This window comes from Microtus oregoni, unplaced genomic scaffold (assembly GCF_018167655.1).
Source record: "Microtus oregoni isolate MIOR12 unplaced genomic scaffold, Mior012 000042F_ref0000377, whole genome shotgun sequence".
NCBI classification, from domain to species: Eukaryota; Metazoa; Chordata; class Mammalia; order Rodentia; family Cricetidae; genus Microtus; species Microtus oregoni.
In genome coordinates, this window is record NW_024543209.1 from 13,429,554 (window position 1) to 13,451,291 (window position 21,738).

Consider the following 21,738-nt stretch of genomic DNA (forward strand, 5'->3'; position numbering starts at 1 on the left):
GCAACCTTCAAGACTCACAGGAGAGGAGACAGACAGAGGCACCTACAGGAGTGCTGTACCCTCTGGGGCTGACAAGAAAACTGAGGCTGGGGCTGGCTCAGCAAATGAATTCCAGTTTAGAGGCAGCTTTGTTCATGGACATCCCCAGCTACCTCAGTGAAGCTGGAGATTGCTTTGTGTTGAATAAACTTAAAAGGAAAAGAAGTCACACTTCATGGTCTTTATGGTAGCCACTTACTGTATTCTGATGGGTGTGGTGGTTTGGATGTGAAATCTCCCCATGGGCTCATATATTTGAAAACTTGCTCCCCAGTTGGTGGTACTGTTTGGAAAGTTATGGAATCTTTGTAGGTTCAAACTTTCTATGAGGGTTTATAGTCTTGTCCCCTTTCTGCTTGCTTTCTTTACTTCCTGCATGTGTATGTGATTAACCATCTCCTTCAGGCATTCCGTGCCTTTCTCGCCATTAATAGACTCTTTTTCCTCTCTCTGGAGCCATAAGCAAAAATAAACTCTTTCTCCTTTCCAGCCGCCACACTGTGAAATGACCAGCTTATTATTTCATACTCATCATTTGCTTAGAGCCAGCACTTTCCCCACAGTCCTTGTTCCCCATGTCCACTGCATTTTGGCCTTTCTTTTTTCTTGCATTATTGTCCTTCTAAAAAGATACATAATTTAAAGAAATTTCTTTATTAATGTACAGTCATTGAAAACTATATTTTTTAATTTTTGAAATATCTTCATTTTTCTCTTAAGGTCTAGATCAGATTATCTACTTTTTCAGTCCTTTAAATTTATCTTCAGTAGTGATGACAATGAGGGGTAGGAAATGTCTTCATATATTTATGCCTACTTTTCAGGGTCACTATTAACTGTTATTCATATAACACTCTGTGAACAGTGGTAGAATACTATCAAAGGCTTTGATGTACTAAATGATAAAAACCCCTTACTGTATATATTTAATAATAAAAAGTTAGACTGCTACTTAATTAAAACATCAATAATAACCCCCAAGGCAAAAAAGAGACAGAGGTAAATAAAAATTTAGCAAAAAAATTTAAAAATTTAGCACTAAAACATTAGTATAAATGGGTTCATCTTTCTTGTGTGTGGGGGGGAAACAGTCAAGTTAAACAAAATGAAACAACAAACAAATCTACCTCCATGTTTAGAAAACTATATATGAAGGCTGAAAATAATGAGAGATTTTAGGGAAATATTAAAGAAATGAAGAATGAGTGAATAATGACCAGGCAGAATGAACACAGTGCATCAAGCTGATTATTGAAATGTCTGATCTAATTGCATGTAACTGAGGACACTCATTGGTGGGCACTGGTAACTACATCTTTGGACACAGCACCACCTCTCTTGCTCATGCTTTAGGTCTCTCACTGTGCTGCTTGTTAGCTGTACTCAGAGCACAAAATGTTACTCTTGGAAGTACCAAGGTGGTGTGCAGTGGATAGGCTCTTCCTTCCAGATGTTCTTCAGCCGCTGGGCCCATGATTCTACCATCACTTTTCTTTCTTCTTCTGATGAACTGTCAATACCAAAACTGATCTGTGGGGCAAGGACTTTAAATCCACAGAAGTGCAGTATACCATGCTGAAGACAGAAAGGAAAGAACTGATCATAACCACGCTCTTTATGTACACTCAGTTAAATTACTAAACAGAGGAAATGATGTGAAGAAGCCTTCAAAAATCATGAAATAGATGCTACAAAGTAACTGAAAACAACCCATTTCTGGATAGCTGCAGGACAGAGTGCTTCATAAGCAGAAGACCTGGCAGCTGGAATTTAAGACAGATCTTAACTAATGAGTCCATCACTAAACATTACAGTTTTGATGGATTTGTTAAATTCTTCTACTTTGAATGCTATGTACCGAGAGGTTATTTTAGCTATGATGTACTGCTGTAGAAAGTTGTTGACCCTACTTGTTAATTAAAACAAATTTTAAGCAGTATTTCTTTTATACCATTTATGTACAACAATAATAAACAAGTAGTAAACATTTTTATGTAAGGATCTATCTAGGCTACTAGGAAATAAATTACAAGTAATTCTTTCTGGAGGTGTAGATTTAAGTGGACTTTAAAAATATTTTATATTGTTTACATTTTCTTCTACTACATGTTGTTATAAACTGGGGTAAAGTACATGTTTTTAGTCAGTGATATGTATGAGAATGGCTAGCCTTCAGAGGAGGATGCTCACAGCTTGCTATTGCCCTTAATGGAGCAGCACTAATCCACTAATCGTAATCATCTTTCAAAAAGAGCCTAGCTTCTCCCTGGAAATGTCACTTTGTCTTCTGCATGATGCTCTCCAAAACTTACACCCTTATCCAAGCATTACTTAGAGGTGGAGCTAGAGGACAAAAACCTACATACATGTTTTTACATTACTTTCTCCAGACAACATGATTTCATTTATTGGAAATCAGCTCTTTCAAATACACTATTGGAGGCTGGAGAAGTAGCCCAACAGTTGAGAGCACTTTCTGCTCTTGTTGGTAACCAGAGTTTGGTTACTGAACCCACATGGTAGTTCACACCTCTCTGTAACTCCAGTCCCAGAGGTTCTCCCTTCTGTTCTCAGTGGGCACTGCACACATGTGCATGCAGGCAAAACACACATAAAACTAAACACATAAAACAAATAAAATAAATTTTTATAAAAATAATTTATGGGGTTGGTAAAATGTTTCAGTGGCTAAGGGTACAGGCTGCCAAGTCTGTGATGACCTAAGTTTGATCCTCAGGACCCACATGGTAGAAGAAGATAACCAACTCCTGAAAATTGTCCTCTGATCTCCATGGGATGCTGTGGCATGGACATCTCTCCTCTGCTTCAACAAATAGTATAATTTAAAAAATAAATTAAATTTTAAAACATCAATTATATCAGTAGAAGAACTCAACAAATGGACTAGGTGGAAGCAGGGGACAGGGAGAGAACAGTAGCTGTCACAAATACAAAAGGAACTTTTAGGTGACTGAATTTAAAAGGATAACAGTGGGCTAGGGAGACTGTACAGATGGTTAAATGCTTGCTGTGCAAGGATAAGGCCCTGAGTTCTGAACCCTAGCAATTAAAAAAGCTGGGTGTGGCAGCATGGATCTGTAACCCCAGTATATGTGGGGAGAGGGACAAAGATAGGCAGATCCCAGGGCTCACTGGCCACCCAGGCTAGCCAAATCAGCAAGCACCAGGAACAGTGAGAGATGTGATCTCAAAAAATAAGGTGGAAAGTGATCAAGGAAGATACTTGAAATTGACTTGTAGTATTCACATATGCATGGGCAAGTGCATTCGCACACACATATACACATCTGTAACTCACTCGAGAGCAAACAACAAAGACAAGGAGTGAACTTAACTATATCCATATAAAAGAAACTCTTACTGTTTTGCAAACATATAATAGGATAATTCACTAACACAGAGAGCTGACAAATCAGTTAAAAATGCTAACATCTCAATAGAAACAGGGAGTAAGATTCTGAACCTAGAAAGAAAAAGGAAAATTCCCTGTTTTTATTTATTATTTTGAGACAAGGACTCTTATATCTCAGGTGGGCCTCAAACTTGTGTAGCTGAGGATGACCCTGAACTTCTGGTCCTCCCGTCTCCACCTCCCAAGTGGTGATTATGGGTATGCACTACCACAGCTAGCTTATGGGGAGCTGGAGCTCAAACTCAAGGCTTTGTGTACACTCAGTACTTGTTCTACCACAGACTCATACCTGCATCTTGTGTCCATAATGTCTACAATCGCCAAAGCAATCACTCCAGCTATTAGGTACCAGCCTTCCTCACACCTAGACAGGTATCTCTCCTCACCATATGGAAGAGCACATCCATTTAGCTTCCCAGGTCTCCTAGGAGTCTTTGCACTGAAGTCTGCCTCTTGTTCTCTTTCCCTCACTGGGGAGTTCCATGAATATGGATATCCTAGCCTGCTGGAACTCCCTCTGCCATCACCCTTCTTAGTAGATGGCTGTTCTTTAGTCACTCTTCTGTCTAGGGTGTTAGAGGCCCAAGTGAAGCTATTCAGATCACGGGGTCTACAGTACCTCTAACCAAGGCTAATGGTGGTGCTAGCTTCATAGAGCATTGTAAGTCTGGGGAGGGCTCTCCAGGCCTTGGTGTTGCTCATCATTTATACCCACATACCTGGTGCTACCTCAGGGCTATTACAATCCTCATAAAGCATACAACAGGATAACCAGGTTTGGCTTTACTTTGGGTCAAGCATTATCAAAATTGTCTGTCTTCTTAGCCAACCTTTAAACTGCTACTGATTTAAAAAATAAAATAAGGATAAAATGTTATTATTTTCTCTATCTAGTTGGGAGTCAAATGGAGTGTCAAGCTTACATGGTGTATGTGTGTGTAAGGTGCAGTGGAGAGGGGGAGAGTTCAGCGTGTCAGGAAAGCGGAGAAGGCCCACAAGGCCTGTTTACCTGGAGTGGCCATAGGAAGTACCGGAAATCTCCACTGACACCTGCTTTTGTGTACATCTCAGCTGGACCTCCAGTGGTCACGGAAAGGAGGGCTAATTTACCCTGCAGGCAGGGAAGAGAGGAAATGCAGCATGTGGCTGCCAGAACAGAAAACAGTGCTCCTGGGATGTTATACAGAAGTTTATGGTGGTTAGAAGGGAGCCTAAAGTCAGGTTCATTCCAGGTAGACAAATATAATCCCCCCATGTCCCAAAGAGCCATCTAAAGGTGACAGCTAATTCCCTAACAGGGATGGGGGCAGAGCAAGCAGCAAAGGGATAAGTGAATATCAAACTTCTAACATGTAAGACTTCTGGAGGAAACTAGGTTTCAGAGACCCCAAGAGAACTGAGATACTAACCTCAGGGCTGATGGGAAAGTGAGTTAATCTCACACAGGATGATCATGCAATGAAGGTCAGTATCTTCGTTACTTGAGTCATTTTCCTCATAAACACGTAAGTTTTGAAGTTTTTAGAATTTAAAGCCATTTGCTTAGTAGGAAGTTCTCTCAGTAAGACATTTTCAGATACTATGCATGGTACCTAGCAGGTTTACCACTCCCTCTCCTAAAATACAGGAGGTTTGTGATTATCCCCTGAATCAGTGTGGGCATGTGGATCCCAAAAGTGTAAACTAGTATAAGACCAGCCAAGGTTGGGGCTGAAAACAGTACCGGTACTTCATGCCATTACCCATTTCACGCTTGCTCAGTACCCAGCCCCATACTTCTTTTGCCTGTGTGAAGATTAGTGTAGATGCATATCCCTCGCTATCAAAAAGCTCTGAGTTTAAAAAAGGGTGTACTTATCATCCATGAAGTGTGCTGTGCATACATTAAGTGCTTAATAAATATTTACTTACCTTATACAAATATACAAACTAGAAATATAAGTTGATAGATGCCCTCACCTTCCTCCCCCTGGAAGGATTCATACTGATCCTTATCCCCAGAGAACATACCTTGAGAAAACCAGAGTCATAAAAGCCTGGAATGTCGAAGGCAAACCCTTGGCACAGCACCCTGTCCATCCAGCCTTTTAGGATTGCTGGAACGCTGAACCAGTATAGTGGGAACTGGGGATGGAATAACAAGCAGAAACGGCTCTGTCTCAGGATTCATACTTTAGTCCCACTGACCTCTCCTCCCAGGACATTCAACAGGCAAAGGTGGGGCACTACATGGGCACAGTGGGATGAAGGGTAGAGCTGACTATGGTTGAGTTGCTATTGTGGTGACTGTCTCCTGATGACAGTTCCTTATGCTAGCCACAGAGTAGGCAGTGAGGAAGTTTTATGCCAACTTGACACAGCTAAAGTCATCTGAGAAGAGGGAGCCTAATTAAGAAAATGCTTCCATATGATCATGCTGCAGGCAAGCCTGTGGGTCATTTTCTTAATTAGTAATTGATGTAGAGGTCTCAGCCCATTGTAGGTGATGCCACCATGGGCTGGTGATCCTGGATTCTGTAAGAAAGACTGAGCAAGCCAGGAAGTAGTACTCCATGGCCTCTGCATCATCATCTGCCTCCAGGTTCTCACCCTGCCTTCCTTCTGTGGTGGACTATGAATGTGGAAGTGTAAGCCAAATACACCCTTTCCTCCCCAACCTGGCTTTTGGTCATGGTGTTTCATCACAGCAATAGTAACACAAACTAAGATAGGCAAGAAAACAGACTTTTGATTAGTGAAGTCCTTGCATGATGGAAATCTGGGGAAAGCAAAACACTCCAGAAGTGCTGCCATGGCTGTTCTTGCTCAGAGGACTCAAGTGAGCAGAGCCCTTATATACTTAGCCCTTCTTCCTGTTGAGTTGACTTGGATTTCCAACAGTGCAACAATTCTTTGGAATCACACACTTACCTGACTGCCTAGATTATGGATATATGTTAATTGTACCCTGTCCAGTGCTGGTAGGAGTGGCCAGATTGAGTTAGTGCTTCTGGAAGTCAGCTATAGGGCTAGTTCCTTCTGTAGCGGATATATATACCAATCTGTGGTGTGTGTGTGTGTGTGTGTGTGTGTGTGTGCTCATTAGTATGTATGTAGTAGCTAATTAGAGGATGGAAACAAGGTTGTGCTGTTAATGGTAAGGAATTTAATGCAAGAGTTGGCCTAAACTGCCTTGATAAACAATTGTGCAGAGAAATCTGGTTCCCAGCTAGCTGGCATGTCTGGGACAGGGGCCTTGGGAGGATGAAAGCAGAAAGACTGCCATGATTCTGATGCTTCTGGGACCACTGGGCCAATGAGTATATTTTTGATTGATATTGACTTAGGGTTGTGAGTAACACTGATTATAAGAATCTCTTTATTGGGGATGGAGAGATGGCTCAGAGGTTAAGAGCATTGCCTGCTCTTCCAAAGGTCCTGAGTTCAATTACCAGCAACCACATGGTGGCTCACAACCATCTGTAATGAGGTCTGGTGTCCTCTTCTGGCCTGCAGGCATATACACAGACAGAACATTGTATACATAATTAATAAATAAATATTTAAAAAAAAAAGAAAGAATCTCTTTATTGGGGCTGGAGAGATGGCTCAGAGGGTAAGAGCATTGCCTACTTTTCCAAAGGTCTTGAGTTCAATTCCCAGCAACCACATGGTGGCTCACAACCATCTGTAATGAGGTCTGGTGCCCTCTTCTGGCTTGCAGGCATACACACAGACAGAATATTGTATACATAATAAATAAATAGATATTTTAAAAAAAGAATTTCTTTATCAAAGTAGGAAAGTATTCTAATTAGACTTGTAACAGGAAAGGTATTTCAAATAACTACAAACATAGTTAAAAAACACTAGTTCTAAATGTAATGTTCAAGTGTTTGTTCATAGGATGAATCTAATCATTAATATAAGAAAAAACAAACCTGAAATATCACTAGATCAGCTTCTTTCACCTTTCTCTGCTCCTCAAGTATGTCACTGGGCAGAGCTGTCTTCTTGTAGGCTTCATAGATTTCTATCCCATATCTGAAGACTTCAGGATTAGAGAGGGCACCTAGGAAGGAAGAGGTTAATTTCTCAGTCCTAGGTGAGTGTTCTCAGCTTGTCCTAGCTTTCCAAAAACTGCTGTATGGTCTGGTCTCCTGAAAGCTTTGGGGATTTGCTGTGACCTGATCGGGTTTGAGACCAGGCTAAGGATAGAGAAGGCTGGGAGAAGTACTTCCCATCTGCCAGGAGCTGTGCTCTACACTGGTCACTTTTCCTCTCTTCCTAACAACCATGAGATCACTGTAATTCCTGATTTAGTAGAGAGGAAGCCAAGACTTGTGAAAGGCTAGGTACTTAGTGCCATATGAGTCCTAAGTAGCAGAAGTGGCCTGCAGTTAGTGTGGCTTAAGACTCAAATGTGACCCCAATTGTATAGGATCAAGACTAGAGGGTGCAAACTCAAGACCTCTGAGATGCAAGAATCTCAATGGAAAGTGGATCAGTCATTCAATATTATCATAACTGAAAAAAGCTGAGCATTTCTTTGCATTCTATTTTACCCTTAGGCTGTAACTACTATAGGGAAGAGGTCAGGATGTACTGGAGAGGTTATCAGATGGGGTGTGGCCACCACATTACGTGCAGCCCAAATCCACTTAGGTTCTTTGCACTTACAGTGTCTTCAGTATCCAAGGGAACTGGTTCTGACACTTCCTGCACATAATAAAATTGGTGGATGGATTTAAATGGTATAGTATTTGCTGACACTTTCAATCTTATCATCCGTATTTTTGGCATGAGGTATGTATTATTTTACTAGCTTAAAAATTATAATTCCATATCCTACTTTCTATTTTCTTAGTCCCTGTGCTGCTGTTTATTAAGAGATAATAGTACTAGTTTTGCACATGCTTATCAAGTATTTGATTATTTTGATATATCCCCAGCCTGAACTATGTATTAAAAAAGGGTGTGGTGGAGAGATGGCTCAGTCATTGAGCGCACTTGGTACTCTTGAAGAGGATCAGGATTTGGTTTCCAACACCCAGGTCATAACCTCCTGTAACTGCAATTCCAGGAGTTCTGATACCCTCTTCCAGCCTCCTCGGGCACCTGTATGCACTTTATGCTGACTCTTCAGCCCCAGCTTGCCAAAACTATGGAATCTTAATTCAAAATAGTAAATACATAATGGCCCCAATAGTCTAAGTAACTCTCAAACTTCCATCTGGAACTTCCCAACCCAGGTCTCCATTGTCTGCATTTCTTTCAACCCTTTTTTCTTCCAGGCTTTGACAGAAGAGCTCACCAAGCTTTGAACATTCAGTGGCTTTTTTTCACCCAAAGTTCCAAAGTCCTTCCACAATCCTCTTTAAAACAACATGGCACCCCACTCCTGGTACCAAATTCTATCATAGTTAGGTTTACTACTGCTGTGATGAAACATCAGGACCAAATCAACTTTGGGAAGAAAGGGTTTATATTGACTTACACTTCCAGATCACTGTTCATCATTGGAGGAAATCAGGACAGGAATTCAAACGGCAGGAATCTAGAGTCAGGAGCTGATGCAGAGGCCATGGATGGGTGCTGATCACTGGCTTCCTACTTATAGCTTGCTTGGCTTGCTTTCTTATAAAACACAGGACCAGCAGCACAGGGGTGGACCAACCCACACGTGTTGCCCCCCCACCCCAGTTGCTAATTAAGACAATGCCCTACTGGCTTGCCTACAGCCTGATCTTATGGAAATGTTCAAATGATAAGAAGCTGTTTCCCCAGAATTAGTTTCATTGTGCTCAAGTTCTCAGGTACTTACAAGCTACTACATCAATGATCCAGCCACTGTCCTAGAACTGCAAGCCCAGAAAAATCTCTGCTCAAGCTGGTTAAGTGTTCTGTGAGAGATGAGGAAGCAGACTAATGCTACCCTCATACTTGCCTACATAGCACAGATATCTCTGAAAATACAGAAAATGGGGCTGGAGAGGTTACACATACTCGTTTTTGTAGATGACCCAAATTCAGGTCCTATCACAAATGTCCAGAGGCTCGCAGCTGCCTGTAACTCTAGCTCCAGAGTATCCAATGCTCACTTCTGGCCTCTGCAGACAACCACATCCCTATGCACCTACTCTCACATCGACATGCACATTATAAAAATAGATTAATCTTTCTATTAAAAGAAACCTGTGGGGCAAAACAAACAAACAACAACAAAAAAGAAACCTCACTACCATGGGAGCAGAAGAATTGGGTGCTGGGGGACAGAGATGACAGAGACTGGCATCAGGACTCTTTGACCTGAGACTTGAGGTCATGAGGCAGCAGTTAGATATTGTTAACAGTTTTTTTCAAGACAGGGTTTCTCTGTAGCTTTGGAGCTTGTCCTGGAACTAGCTCCTGTAGGCCAGGCTGGCCTCAAACTCACAGAGATCCGCCTGCCCCTGCCTCCTGAGTGCTGGGGTTAAAGGCATGCACCACCACCATCCGGCCAAAACACAGAAAATTTTAAGACAGATGATTTACCCCATGGACTCACCAGTGATATCATTTCTTGTGGCCCTTGGCTCAAAGTTCATGGCATATAAGTCAGACACAGTAACTGTGCATCCTTGCTCGCTCAGTTCTTCAACAGCCACATTCTTCAGGGACCCATTGAGGGACATGGGTTCTTGGTGTGCATAGATGATGAGCACTTTCTTCCCTGTGTCAAGGGAAAAAATGTTTTCTTTGAAGAGCACATCTTTCTGTTAAAACTTGATGATGGCTAGCGCGAAAGTGATGTATAGGAACATAACTGCATTGAACCAAATGAATCAGCAATTTTTTTTTTTTTTTTTTGGTTTTTCGAGACAGGGTTTCTCTGTAGCTTTGGTGCCTGTCCCGGAACTAGCTCTTGTAGACCAGGCTGGCCTTGAACTCACAGAGATCCGCCTGCCTCTGCCTCCCAAGTGCTGGGATTAAAGGCGTGCGCCACCACTGCCCGGCTATAAATCAGCAATTTTTTAATGGGTGATAAAATAATGCATATTTTAGTGCTATTAGAGTATGCTATAACTTGGGCTTATTAATACAAATTGAGTAGCTCTTATTTTTTAAATGCTTGGGACCAGAAATGATTTGGAATTTGGCTTTTTTTTTCAGACTTTGAAATATTTGTATAGACTTTATAAGTCAAATACCTCAAACTTTAAAATTCAAAATTATAAATGCTCAAAAACCCACTTTTTTTTTGATTCTGGAGATTTGGTAATCATGTGCTCAGAACTGTATCTTTGGATTGAGATATTCAGCCTTTACCTTAAAAAACATACAACTAAAATCTTTTAAAAGCCTGCTTCAGTTTTGATAGCCTCTATGACAAATTTTAGTCTTTCTCTATAACAGAAAATAATACAAAATTAAAAGGAATTAATATCTTGTGCCTACATCGGCAGGCAGCAATAATGGCAACTTTCAGACTGGTGTATTCTGTTTTCATCTCCCCCAGGTACATGGACACCTGACCCTTAAATAAAATAGGAGGAACCAGAGCCTAGTCTCTTGAGGGAGACAGAACCATGTAGATCCTATCTTTTGGCAGTGACACTGAGACAAGAAGATTCTAAGAGCCGGCCATGAAGACACTGCCTCTATCATGAATAAGCCTGAGGATCTGAATTTGGATTCTAGTACCCAGCCAAAAAGCCAACAGTGTCAGCTTATGTCCATATATACCGGGAGCTCGGTGGCTAACCACTCTAGGTGAATCAGTGTGCTGCAGATTCCATTACAGACCCTGTATTTAAAAAATAAGGTTGAGGGGACTAGAAAGATGGAATAGTGGCTGCACTTCCAGAGGTCCTGGGTTCCATTCACAATCATTTGTACTGTAGTTGCAGGAAATCCAATGCCGTCTTCTGACTTCTGTGGGTACATAGACACATGCATGCAGTACATAGACACATAGACACACACTCATATACATATAATAAAATAACTTTTAAAAATCAGATGGAGAATAAGTGAGGAAGATATCCAGTATCAACCTTTGGCCTTCTCATGAACCCACACATACAAGTGCACCTGCATATGTTCACACATACACATACACACATACAGTAAAACTCTTGGAATGTGAGTACACCTATGTGCACGTGTATATAGGCCAGAGGTCTGTGTCAAGTGTCCTTTTCAGTGGCTTTCTACCTTATTTTTCAAGATAGTCCCTCATTGAACTATTTGGCTAGATTGGCAGGACAGAGAGCTCCAGGGATACCTCTTTCTGCGTGCCGGGGTTACAGATGCGTGATCCTCTGCCTGGCTTTTGTGTGGGTGCTAGAAATCTGAACTCAGGTCTCGTGTGCATTTGGCGGGCACTTTACTGACAGTCTCTCTGCCACTAAGATGTTAAACTCTTGATTTGAACTTTCTAGTCTAGGACCCTGAACAGAAAACAAATGTTAGCATGAAGCAAACAATTTCAGGGCATTCATCTGAGTGTAAAGGTTGAATTCCATGGGTTGGATTAATTATTAGGTTTTATTTCACTTTCTAATGCTCCAGTGTTATAAAGGAACTGTACTTGAAGGGCTTGCCAAAAGAATGAATATAAATGAAATACCTACATCAGTGTTTCTCAATTAGGGGCAAAGTTACCAGTCACAGGCACAGTTGTCAAAGATGGGGATATTTCTAATTATCATCACTGGCGGTGGATGAAGTGCGTCTAGCATCTAATGGGTACAGCCCAGAGACAGTGTGCTAAAAATGCTATAAGATGGCACCCTCACAACAGGTCTGGTCTCAAATATCAGTAGTACCAGGGGTGAAAAATCCAAAGATAGGTACGAGGGACAAAATGACAAAATAAAGCTTAGCAGAGTCCTTTTCTGGCATGTATAAATAAATAAATATTGCAAAAGCAAAGGAAAACCCCAAATCTACATTATAACATGTAAAATGAGGTTATTCTGCATGTTTAAAGTGAAACAATTACAATGTTACATATTACTGTGTAAAAAAAGTGAGTTGTAAAATTAGGTATATGTACCTGCTGTGTGCATATATGTAATAAGCAGACACAGAAGCACTGGAGGTGTGACTCAGTGATAGGACATGTGCTTCTGGGGCATGTGGTGCCAGTACTGCAAAAGGAGGGGAGAGGTAAAGATGGAATCAAAGGTTTGTCTAAAAAGCCCATTTCCTCAGTTCCCCCTTTTTTGAGAATTTTTTGTCCCAAGCATGGTTTTTGACAAAGGCAGGATAGGCATATGCCCCACTTTTTCAGGAGGAGGTTGAAATGGGCAAAGTAAAAAATACGAAAGAAAATAATTACACACAATGATCCGTGTCATAAACCAGGGGGGTTCATATATGCATCTATGTTGCTTGGATTTTTTTTTTTTTTTTGGTTTTTCGAGACAGGGTTTCTCTGTGTTTTGGAGCCTGTCCTGGAACTAGCTCTTGTAGACCAGGCTGGTCTCGAACTCACAGAGATCCGCCTGCCTCTGCCTCCTGAGTGCTGGAATTTTTAATAATAACAAATGATACAATTTCTGGCTAAATGTCTAACACCCCATAACAGGTTATTACCTGCCATGTTGGAAGAGATGGGTTCTCTGATTTGATATAGTAGACTGGAGTTTCAGGTACTGTCACTCTTCTTGGTGATTGTAAGACTCTGGAAGAGAAAAAGCCAGGGGAGGAATGGAAGATAGAGCTGAGGTCAGGATACCAACTATAGGCCTTAGAGTTCTTCACAAACACATCTGAAAAACAGCTTCTCAGAGGGCGAGCCAACCTCTGGAGAAGTAGGCTTTCTGGTATAAACCACACACAATGCCAAACCAGCGCTTTTTTTTTTTTTTTTTTTTCGTTTTCTGGAAGGACTTGAACTTTCCATTTAGGCAGCTATAGAAGAACTCCTGGAAAAGGAACCATAGAGAAAAATTTGAGTGGTGCCTCCTCAGCTAGCCTTCCTGCATACCAAGATTTCCTTTTTAGCCAGTGAGGCTGATAAGATGAAGGGCACTGGGGAATTCAAGGGGATGTCACTGCATCACTGCAATTTTCTCAACTATAAATAAGGCCAGTTGGGTACCTCAGTCTTCCAACTAGAGGCACAGGTTGGCTCAGAAAAGTAAGAAAGTAAGAAAGAAGGCACACACACACACACACACACACACACACACATACGTGTGTGTGTGTGTGTGTGTGTGTGTGTGTATAGTGGGTATAATATATGATTCTAGGGGACCTTGGGTGGAGATCAGTGGTACAACATGTACTTAGCATGTGTAAGGCCTGGAGTTTAATCTCCAGCATCCTCCCTTCAGTAAAAGATTTTGGGTTAAACTGTTCTTCATAATGGACTCCAAAGACAAGGAGGCTTGTGTCATCATACTCTTGGCTGACCATCTTCAAAACAACTTTCTAGAGGCAGGATGTATTGGTTTGAATGAGAAATGTACCCCCTTAGTCTCTGGTATTTGAATATTTGGTTTCCGTTTGGTGATGCTGTTTGGAGAGGTTATAGGGAGGTGCAGCCTTGCTGGGGGAGGATAACACTGGGGGTAGGCTTTGAGATTATATAGCCTTGCCCACTTCTGTGATTGAAGATGTGAACTCTCAGGTCCCTGCTCCTGTCACCATGCCTGCTGTTTGCTGCCATATGCTTCCTTGTCATGGTAGATTCTTATTTTCTCTGGAACCATAAGCCAAAATAGACTTGTTGTTCTACGAGTCACCATTGGTCATGACATTTTATCACGGAACAGCAAAGTAAGTAATATACAATACTTCCTGCTATTTCCAGGAAAAAAACAAAACACTCAGATAAAAGTGAAAAACCAAACAGTCCAACTCAGAAATGGGTAGACTTGATCCTACTTTCCTCCAAACTTACACAAATGAGCTCAATAATCATGCGGAAAGGCATGCTAGTTATTAGGAACTATTATGGCTAAAATCAGAGCGGCAAGAGTTGGTGGCAGGTAAAGAGACTAATTCAGTGTTGGTGAGGTATAAAATTGTGCAGCTTCTATGGAAGGCAACTGAGAGGCTCCTTAAAAATTAAACAGGGAATCATTATGTTCTTCTGTTGATCAAGTTTCACTTGATTATCTGCTCAAAAGATCAAAAGTAGGATCCGAACAGGACTTGAGGTATGGTAGGATATGTCAGTAATCCTGGATTGGGAGTTCAAGATCATCCTTGACTACTTACTTACCTACAAGGTTTTGAAGCTCTTGGGCCACATGCTTTTGAGACTGACCCACTTGTTTGAAACAAATTGAAATTTGTACCCTGGCAAGGAAGCATGAAGGGGCAGCCCGTATATGGCAGTTCTGTTGAATTGTCCACATCAGGTTTCATGGTCTAAGTTGATGAGGACGACTAAGCAGGTCTCTTCCTCGACCCGTTTGTTTACCCATGTCCATAGCTTTATTCACAACAACCATGTGTTGTAAGCAGCTATCTGGTGCAGTACTGAACGAGGTGGTGAGACACAGAAGTGAGCAAACAAACAGGAACTGAGCTTTATATATACCCTTTGGTACTGGAGAGACAGTGAACAGTCAACAAGCAGGCAAAGCAATCAGCTCTTAGACAGTGGAAAGTGCTGGTGCCGATGGCAGCAGTGACACCCTGAAGAAATACTGTATTGGAATGAAAGATGTTTGTCACACTAAATAGAAAACCAATCCATGTTACCATGCTCATAGTACATGCTGCTTGTATAGGTCTGGTGGGAGGAAATGGATTTATTTATTTAAGGATAGTCTTGAGGAAAACAGGTGATTTTTTTCAGTCTTAAACCTTCATTTGGTGAAAGTGGTGCTGAGCTAGGTGCTAAGGGCTTTGGGAAGATGGCAAGGGTTATGCTGGGTCAACAGGTGGAAAGCTCCAAGGGGTGAAATCTTCCCCAGGGTACAGTCTCACCTTTTAAAAGTCAGAATTGACCTTGACCTCTTGGGAATTCAGTGCCAAGAATTTTCTTTTCTGATGAATGCTATTTGCAAGTTAAATTCTTGCACCTCCTTATAATGCCTTGTGGAAATGGATGTACCTTAAGTCTAGGAGAAGGGTTAGAGATGGAGGTCAGAGTTCTTCCCACAGTTTACACTGCATGTTTATAGGGCAGATCTAAAGCTTCATCTCTGGCAGAGCACTAATCAGATGACTGTCCCATATCTCAGAGTCACCAAACATTACGTAGACACCACAAGTCCACATTTTCTGTGTCTGCTCCATTACAGAGGCGGTGTCAGAATAGATAGAGACAGTGAATAGAGCCAGCCATGAAAAAACCTGGAGCAAGAGAGAAATCCAGGCAGGGCAGGCAGGCAGGGCAGGGCAAGGCAGAGCAAGGCAGGGAAGGCAGGCGGGCAGGGTAGGCAGGGCAGGCAATCAAGTAAGGACCTGGTGGGAACTGATTTGGAAGGTTCCAGAAACAGCAAGAAAGGTTATTTAATTGGGCTGTGATCTGAAGTGAGTGGTCGGAAATGCAGTCTGGGAGCTGGATGGGGAATGACCAAGTAAATAGGGCAGAGTCAAGATTTTATCCTAGGAGTAACAGCAGACCTTAGGCAGAGGCTCCCAGAGCACTGCAGATGAACAAAGTACATCCTGAGATTTCCCAAGTGAGAGAGCAGAGCCTCTTTAGTTGGGGCTTTCACTGCAGCACCTTAGGCACACTAGATTCTCTTAAGCCTCTCCTTGCTTCACCACCCTCGCTGTCCTGCTCAGCCCAGTTTACACATTTACAGGAAATGGAGCATGGGAGTGTGCATCAGAGTTGAATTTCCTCTTACTCAACTCTCCTACTCTCCTAGCAGTAGCAATGGGAAGGAACAGAGCCGTCTCCCGACACAGGCTCTTCACCCTCAGGTACAGAGGTGCATTAAGAGCTCTCCTTAGGTGGGAGCTCCACATTTCCCAGGTGTTTAGTTTTGTTTCTGCTGCTGTTGTTTTGTTTTTGGTGGAGGCTGTGGTTAACCAATAAGCCACATGAAATGAGCTCTGATACTTAGAGATAAATGTAATTTTGTCTTAACACCCAGGAGCTATTTTGATATTTTCACTGTATCATTTACAGGCAGGCTCCATGGTGGCCATTCTAGGAGCTAACATGTCATCCTGTAGTGATATCATTGCGTGCCTGTCTTCTGTGCTCACTTAGGTTATGTCCTCCCAAAATACTGACCATCCCTAGCTATACGTCAAGCTACTAGAAGTTTCTATCATTCACACAAATTCAGTTTTCTGTTTTCCTCTGACTGAGATTTCCAGAGATTAGAGATTACTGAAACCGATAATTTCACATTAACAGTTACAGAAGCTGATATTTCTTTTGAGCCAGAGTCCCTAAAGGCTGTGTGAACAGCAGCTGCTTGAAGGCGCCAGGGAAGAGAAGACACCATATACAAACTTAGCTCTGGGCTCAACTTTGACTTTTATCCTTTGGTAGTAAATATGCAGAGACCCACAGCTGCTCTCTATCCAGAAGTGGGCTGACAGAATGCAACCGTTCGTCTTAAGCAGGACCTGGGCCTGATGTGGTAAGTCTACTGAGGTGCGAGGAACCTCAGGGACAAGCTAAAAAAATAGAAGGGGTCTCGTCGGTCCAGCATTCCTCCTAGCCCCAAGGTTGCTTGCTGGAAAGACGTGCGCGCTCGGGGGAAGCAGTGAACAGACACTCTCACCTCAGTCTTCAGTGGGGAGCACGGCGCACACAGCAGACACCACCAGATAACAGAGCAGAAATGCCTAAAGCCAGCAGGCACCACTGCTGCGGCTGCGCACTGGGATTCAGGGCCCACTTCCCGCACTGGGCTCCGCCCCTCGCTCCGCCCTCACAGTGTCCTCTGGCCGCCTGTGTACCGTAACCCACCCACAGTGCCGGATCACTGGGCTTCAGTATTACATCCCCAAGTCTCCTTCACCCCCCCAACCCCCGGGCTGGGCTCCTGTGGTTGTGGGCAGGACCAGTTTAGCTCTTTGCTGAAGACTGTCAGGAAGACTGTACTGGGAGAAGGGTAGAGGCGCCCTCCTGCTTCGCAGTTTATCACGCACACAGCTTCTGAATATATACGGGTAAAACAGAACAAAACTCCCACAGTGTGCTACTAGGCAATCAAAAAAGGAATGAGTTGTGAATATACAATATACCCAGCTCCAGTCCACCGGGAGTTTCCCAGAGTAGGGGCAACTCATCCCCCCCCCCCCCCCCCCCAATTATATGTTTCCTGATTCTGTTTCTCAGAAGAACAATTTAACAGGAATGGAGAATCAGAGTAGTGGTTGGAAGATTCTGGAGGGGAAATGGCTGTGACTATAAAAAGAACTTTTGTGTTGAGGGGCGAACTCCATGGTAAGACACTTGCCAGATGTCACCACTGGGGGAAACTGTGAAAAGGATATATAGGTCCAAATAAAATAGCTTATTAAAACTAAATGTTACAAGGCCAAGGACCTCCCTTAGAAGAAAAGTCTTGCTGGCACAGCTAGAAAAGGGAGCTGTTGGGTGCTTTAGGTGAATTGTCTGTTTTCAGGCTGCTGTGGTCTGTGCCACTGGCAGCCCCTCTGTCATTTCGACTTCCCCAAGACCCCTTCCCAAGCTCTTGGCTTTAAGTCTATGTGTCCTGCAGTAGCCCTCTTCAGATAGATCAGAAATTGCACATGACGGTGCTAACCTGTCATCCCAGGTGTACTAGAAGCCTGAAACAGGAGGATTACAAGTTCAAGACCAGCCTGTACTAAAGAGACCTTATCTCCCAAAACAAGCAAATAAACAAAACCAAAAATAACAACATAGAAAAAAGTTTTCTCCTGTTTTGGGTTTGGGGTTTTGTTTGTTAGGTGTGTGTGTTGGTGTTGGCCTTCTGGCTTCCTACTCACAGTGACATCTTACCGATTCAGGGAGTGATAGTGTGGTTGATCTCTCTGTTACCATTTTCCTTGTATTCAGAGATGGGTAATGGCATTTTTACTTCACTCCCCAGCAAAGCCAGGGCTACCCGTGAACCCTGACCTGGACATAGTCTTCACCTGTAATAGACTTGCAGGTGTAGGGTGCCTTAGAACCTGTGGACGCATGCGTGACTGGAGTACACAGCATCCTTGACGAGAACAGGCTAGGCAAGCTGCTCTCCGCTGGGGACCGGAAGCTGAGTGGCATTCTCTGGTATTTATCATGGTGTAAGCTGCGTTGAACAGTAGGGCAGTTCACTAGGAGCACAATCTTAAAAGGAATAATAGCTTTCTGCTGATCTGGTACAAATTGACATTGTATGTTGAGTTCCAGGTGCAGGTCATGTTCTCAAAATGAGATAAAATAGCACTGATAACAAGCATTGCTTCAAGGGCCATCCAGTTTATCACTTGTATCACTTTAATGTTGAAGAAATGTACAAGAAGAATTAGGTATAGCAGGCAAGGAGGCAGGCAATCCTGTCAGAACCTGCCTCTCTGCCACCTCCTCATATTTTATTTCAGAATGAAACTGAACACTGTGCAGCCACTTTAAAGTGACTTTTAAAGGTCCCTTTTTAAAGGTGACCACAGTAGTCAGGTTGCCTCTGACAGTTGTTGTTTGGGCTTTACTTAATAGTTCTTTCTCTTCTGCTAAAAGTTTTTCTTTTCCTTTGAGAAACATACACTTCCTAGTAACAATCATATGTGTATGTGTGTGTGATTTATGTGTCAAACTAAGTGACTTTAGTTACATTTGCAATATTTTTATTATTACCAATTTCTAAAACCTTTGCAGAACTCCAAACAGAAACTCCTTTTCCATTCCACAGTTTGTATCTTGAATGTCCCTAGAGGTCCATGTACTGAGAGCTTAGTCTCCCGGACATAACACTTTTGGAAAGTGCTGGAAACTGTAGGAAGTGCCTGTGGGAAGAAGTTGGACCATTGGGAATATACCACTGAAAGGATGTGGGTACCCTGGACTCTCTCCTCTCTCTTTGGTTCCTTGCCTCTCTGAGGTGAATCAGGCTGCCCCCCATGTACTCTCTGCTAAGATAATCAGCCTTTCCACAGGCTAGAAATCAGCAGAGACAGCTAATCTTGAGCTCAAACCTCTGAAACCACCAGCCAAGTGGACCTCTTTGTACCTTTAAGTTGAGTTATCTCAGATTTTCTGTCATATACCATTAAGTAATAACTCCCCATTGATTTGTGAATACCAGAATTTTATTCTTTTATATAGATGAATATGAATATATGTATATATATTTTGTTTATCCATTTATATGTTGATATGCAAGATGCTTGATTATTTTGAATAATTCTATGTTGACTATTGATGTATGCTTACCTGCCTGAGTTCCTGCATTTAGTTCTTTTGTGTATACCTTTGTATATAGTCTTTTGTATATACCTAGGAATGGAATTGTTGAGTCATCCTTTTAAGGAATAACTACTGGTAACAACATTTTACATTTCTGCCCTTATTTAGTGTTTATATTATTGAAGTTTTTTTTTTATTGTGTGCATGTGTGCCTGTATGACTTTGTGTTCACCGTGTTTGTGCAAGTACCTGCAGTGGCCAAAAAGAGGGAGTTAGATCTGCTGGCACTGAAGTTACAGCCAGTTGTGAGCCACCTACAGTAGGTGCTGGGAACCAAACCCAGGTCTTCTACAAGAGCAATTGCTTTTAATCCCTAAGCTGGCTCTCCAACTCCTGTTTTGGACTTTTGATGATGTCTGGCCTTTGTTAATTTCTCCCTAGTTAGTGCACTTCCAGGTTTATATTTCTCTTGGTTTGGAGGCTCTTTTGAGCTGTTCAGGTTTTTTTTTTTTGAACCATTTGGGAATGTATTTGTTACTTTTCTTGTTGTTACAATCAAATACATGACAAGAAGAAATATAAGGAATTTGGGGCTCACAGTTTAAGAAGAGATAAGAAGTAACTAGTCACATTGTGTCCAGTTATGAGCAGAGAGATGCCAGGAAATGGGGCTAGGCTAAATACCCTCAAGGCCAACCCCTACTGACCCACTTCTTTTAGCAAGGCTCCTACCCTACAGTTTTCACAGCCCTCCAACACCAAGTGATAAACATTTGAGCCTATGGAAAATTTTGCACATTCAAACCACAACAGGGCTTTTATGATGTTGGAGTTCTGTTATTGGGACCGCTGCCATATGATGACAAAGGCTGACGTGAGTTGTAGTCTTCTGGGGCTCTTCTGAGCCATTTGGGTTTCATTGGATCCAAACACAGAGAACACAGAGAAACAAAGATGTTGAGGACATACCTATTGTAATTTTATAACCATAAAAACATAGCAATACTCTAAAGGAATTTTTAGTCTTGGTTTCCAGGATTAACATTTTAATGTGGAAGATATTTGCCACTTCCCACATTAGTATTTAGCAGAACCAGGCACAAATCTTTCCATCAGGAAGGAAGTTGAAAATTAGTTAATATTTTTATTAGTTCTGGCTAAAGTTAAATCCTTGAATAACCAGTTCTTCTTTGGACCCAAGATCAACAGTTAACTGTTAATTTCCTGCATTCTGAAAGAAGTATCAGCTCAGGACCCCCAAGACCAAGTTCTCAGAACAAAGGAGATTTGTTTGCCCCAGAGGGACAGAGGGCAGGGTATTTAATTTTAATTGGGTGTGTAAATTAGGTGAGCCAAAGTGGGCTTCCAGTTGCTGTACTTCAGTACTTTAATATCTGGACCTTGGTAATCAGCCTCAGGAGGAGGAAGTGCCCAAATAAGGGAATAGACTGGGTGGGGGGTAGGGAGGAAAGTAATCTAACAGGTTTTAGCAAGGTGGAGGGAATTGGGGAGAAGGGCAAGGCCTGCCAGAGCTATTTGCTCAGAGTGGACTAGGATCCCTTCAAGAACAATTAACAGTTAACTTTGTTTTTGTTTTTAGGAATATTCTTTTCTTCTTTTGTGTATGAGTGCAGGTGCATGTTCACATACAGCCAGAGGTCAATGTTGAGTGTCTTCCTCAATCATTCCCCACATTATTTTTTGAGACAGGTTTCCCAATGAACAGTGAACTTGGAATGCATTGACCTCTGCTAGGCTAGGGCTATTCTGTCCCACCCCTCCCCAGTCCTGGGATTAAAAGTGTGCCACCAGAATGCCAGCGTTTACTTGCTGCTAGAGATCAAACTCAGGTCCTCATGCTTCCACAGAAATCCAGCCAGGTTTAGATAGTAAAACTGTCTCTAAAATGCCTAAAAAATAATTAAATGACACCCACAAACTCTGACCTTACATTAGCACCCCAAAGATGGATTCAAGGGGTCAATGGATAAAGTGATTC

General features: G+C 42.2%; 2 protein-coding genes across 5 annotated transcripts in view; one reads left to right on the top strand and one right to left on the bottom strand.

The window, feature by feature from the left end:
* LOC121433919 (serpin B6) overlaps window positions 1–21,738 on the top strand; it is a 56,947-nt gene that overhangs the window by 2,317 nt on the left and 32,892 nt on the right. The gene's annotated exons all lie outside the window — the stretch shown is intronic.
* Nqo2 (N-ribosyldihydronicotinamide:quinone reductase 2) lies at window positions 1,047–17,267 on the bottom strand. 4 transcript variants are annotated; one of them, XM_041632601.1, is made up of 7 exons: window positions 17,146–17,257; window positions 13,034–13,121; window positions 9,999–10,163; window positions 7,393–7,523; window positions 5,483–5,596; window positions 4,482–4,583; window positions 1,047–1,614 (listed from the first exon to the last, which is right to left on the bottom strand). In XM_041632601.1, the coding sequence occupies exons 2-7, from the start codon at window positions 13,038–13,040 to the stop codon at window positions 1,438–1,440; spliced, it is 696 nt and encodes a 231-aa protein (XP_041488535.1). In that variant the 5' UTR covers window positions 13,041–13,121; window positions 17,146–17,257; the 3' UTR covers window positions 1,047–1,437. The 4 variants fall into 4 exon arrangements, with proteins under 4 accessions (XP_041488535.1, XP_041488536.1, XP_041488537.1 ...); XM_041632602.1 differs by lacking the exon at window positions 17,146–17,257 and adding an exon at window positions 15,383–15,417; XM_041632603.1 differs by lacking the exon at window positions 13,034–13,121 and having other exon boundaries at window positions 17,146–17,267.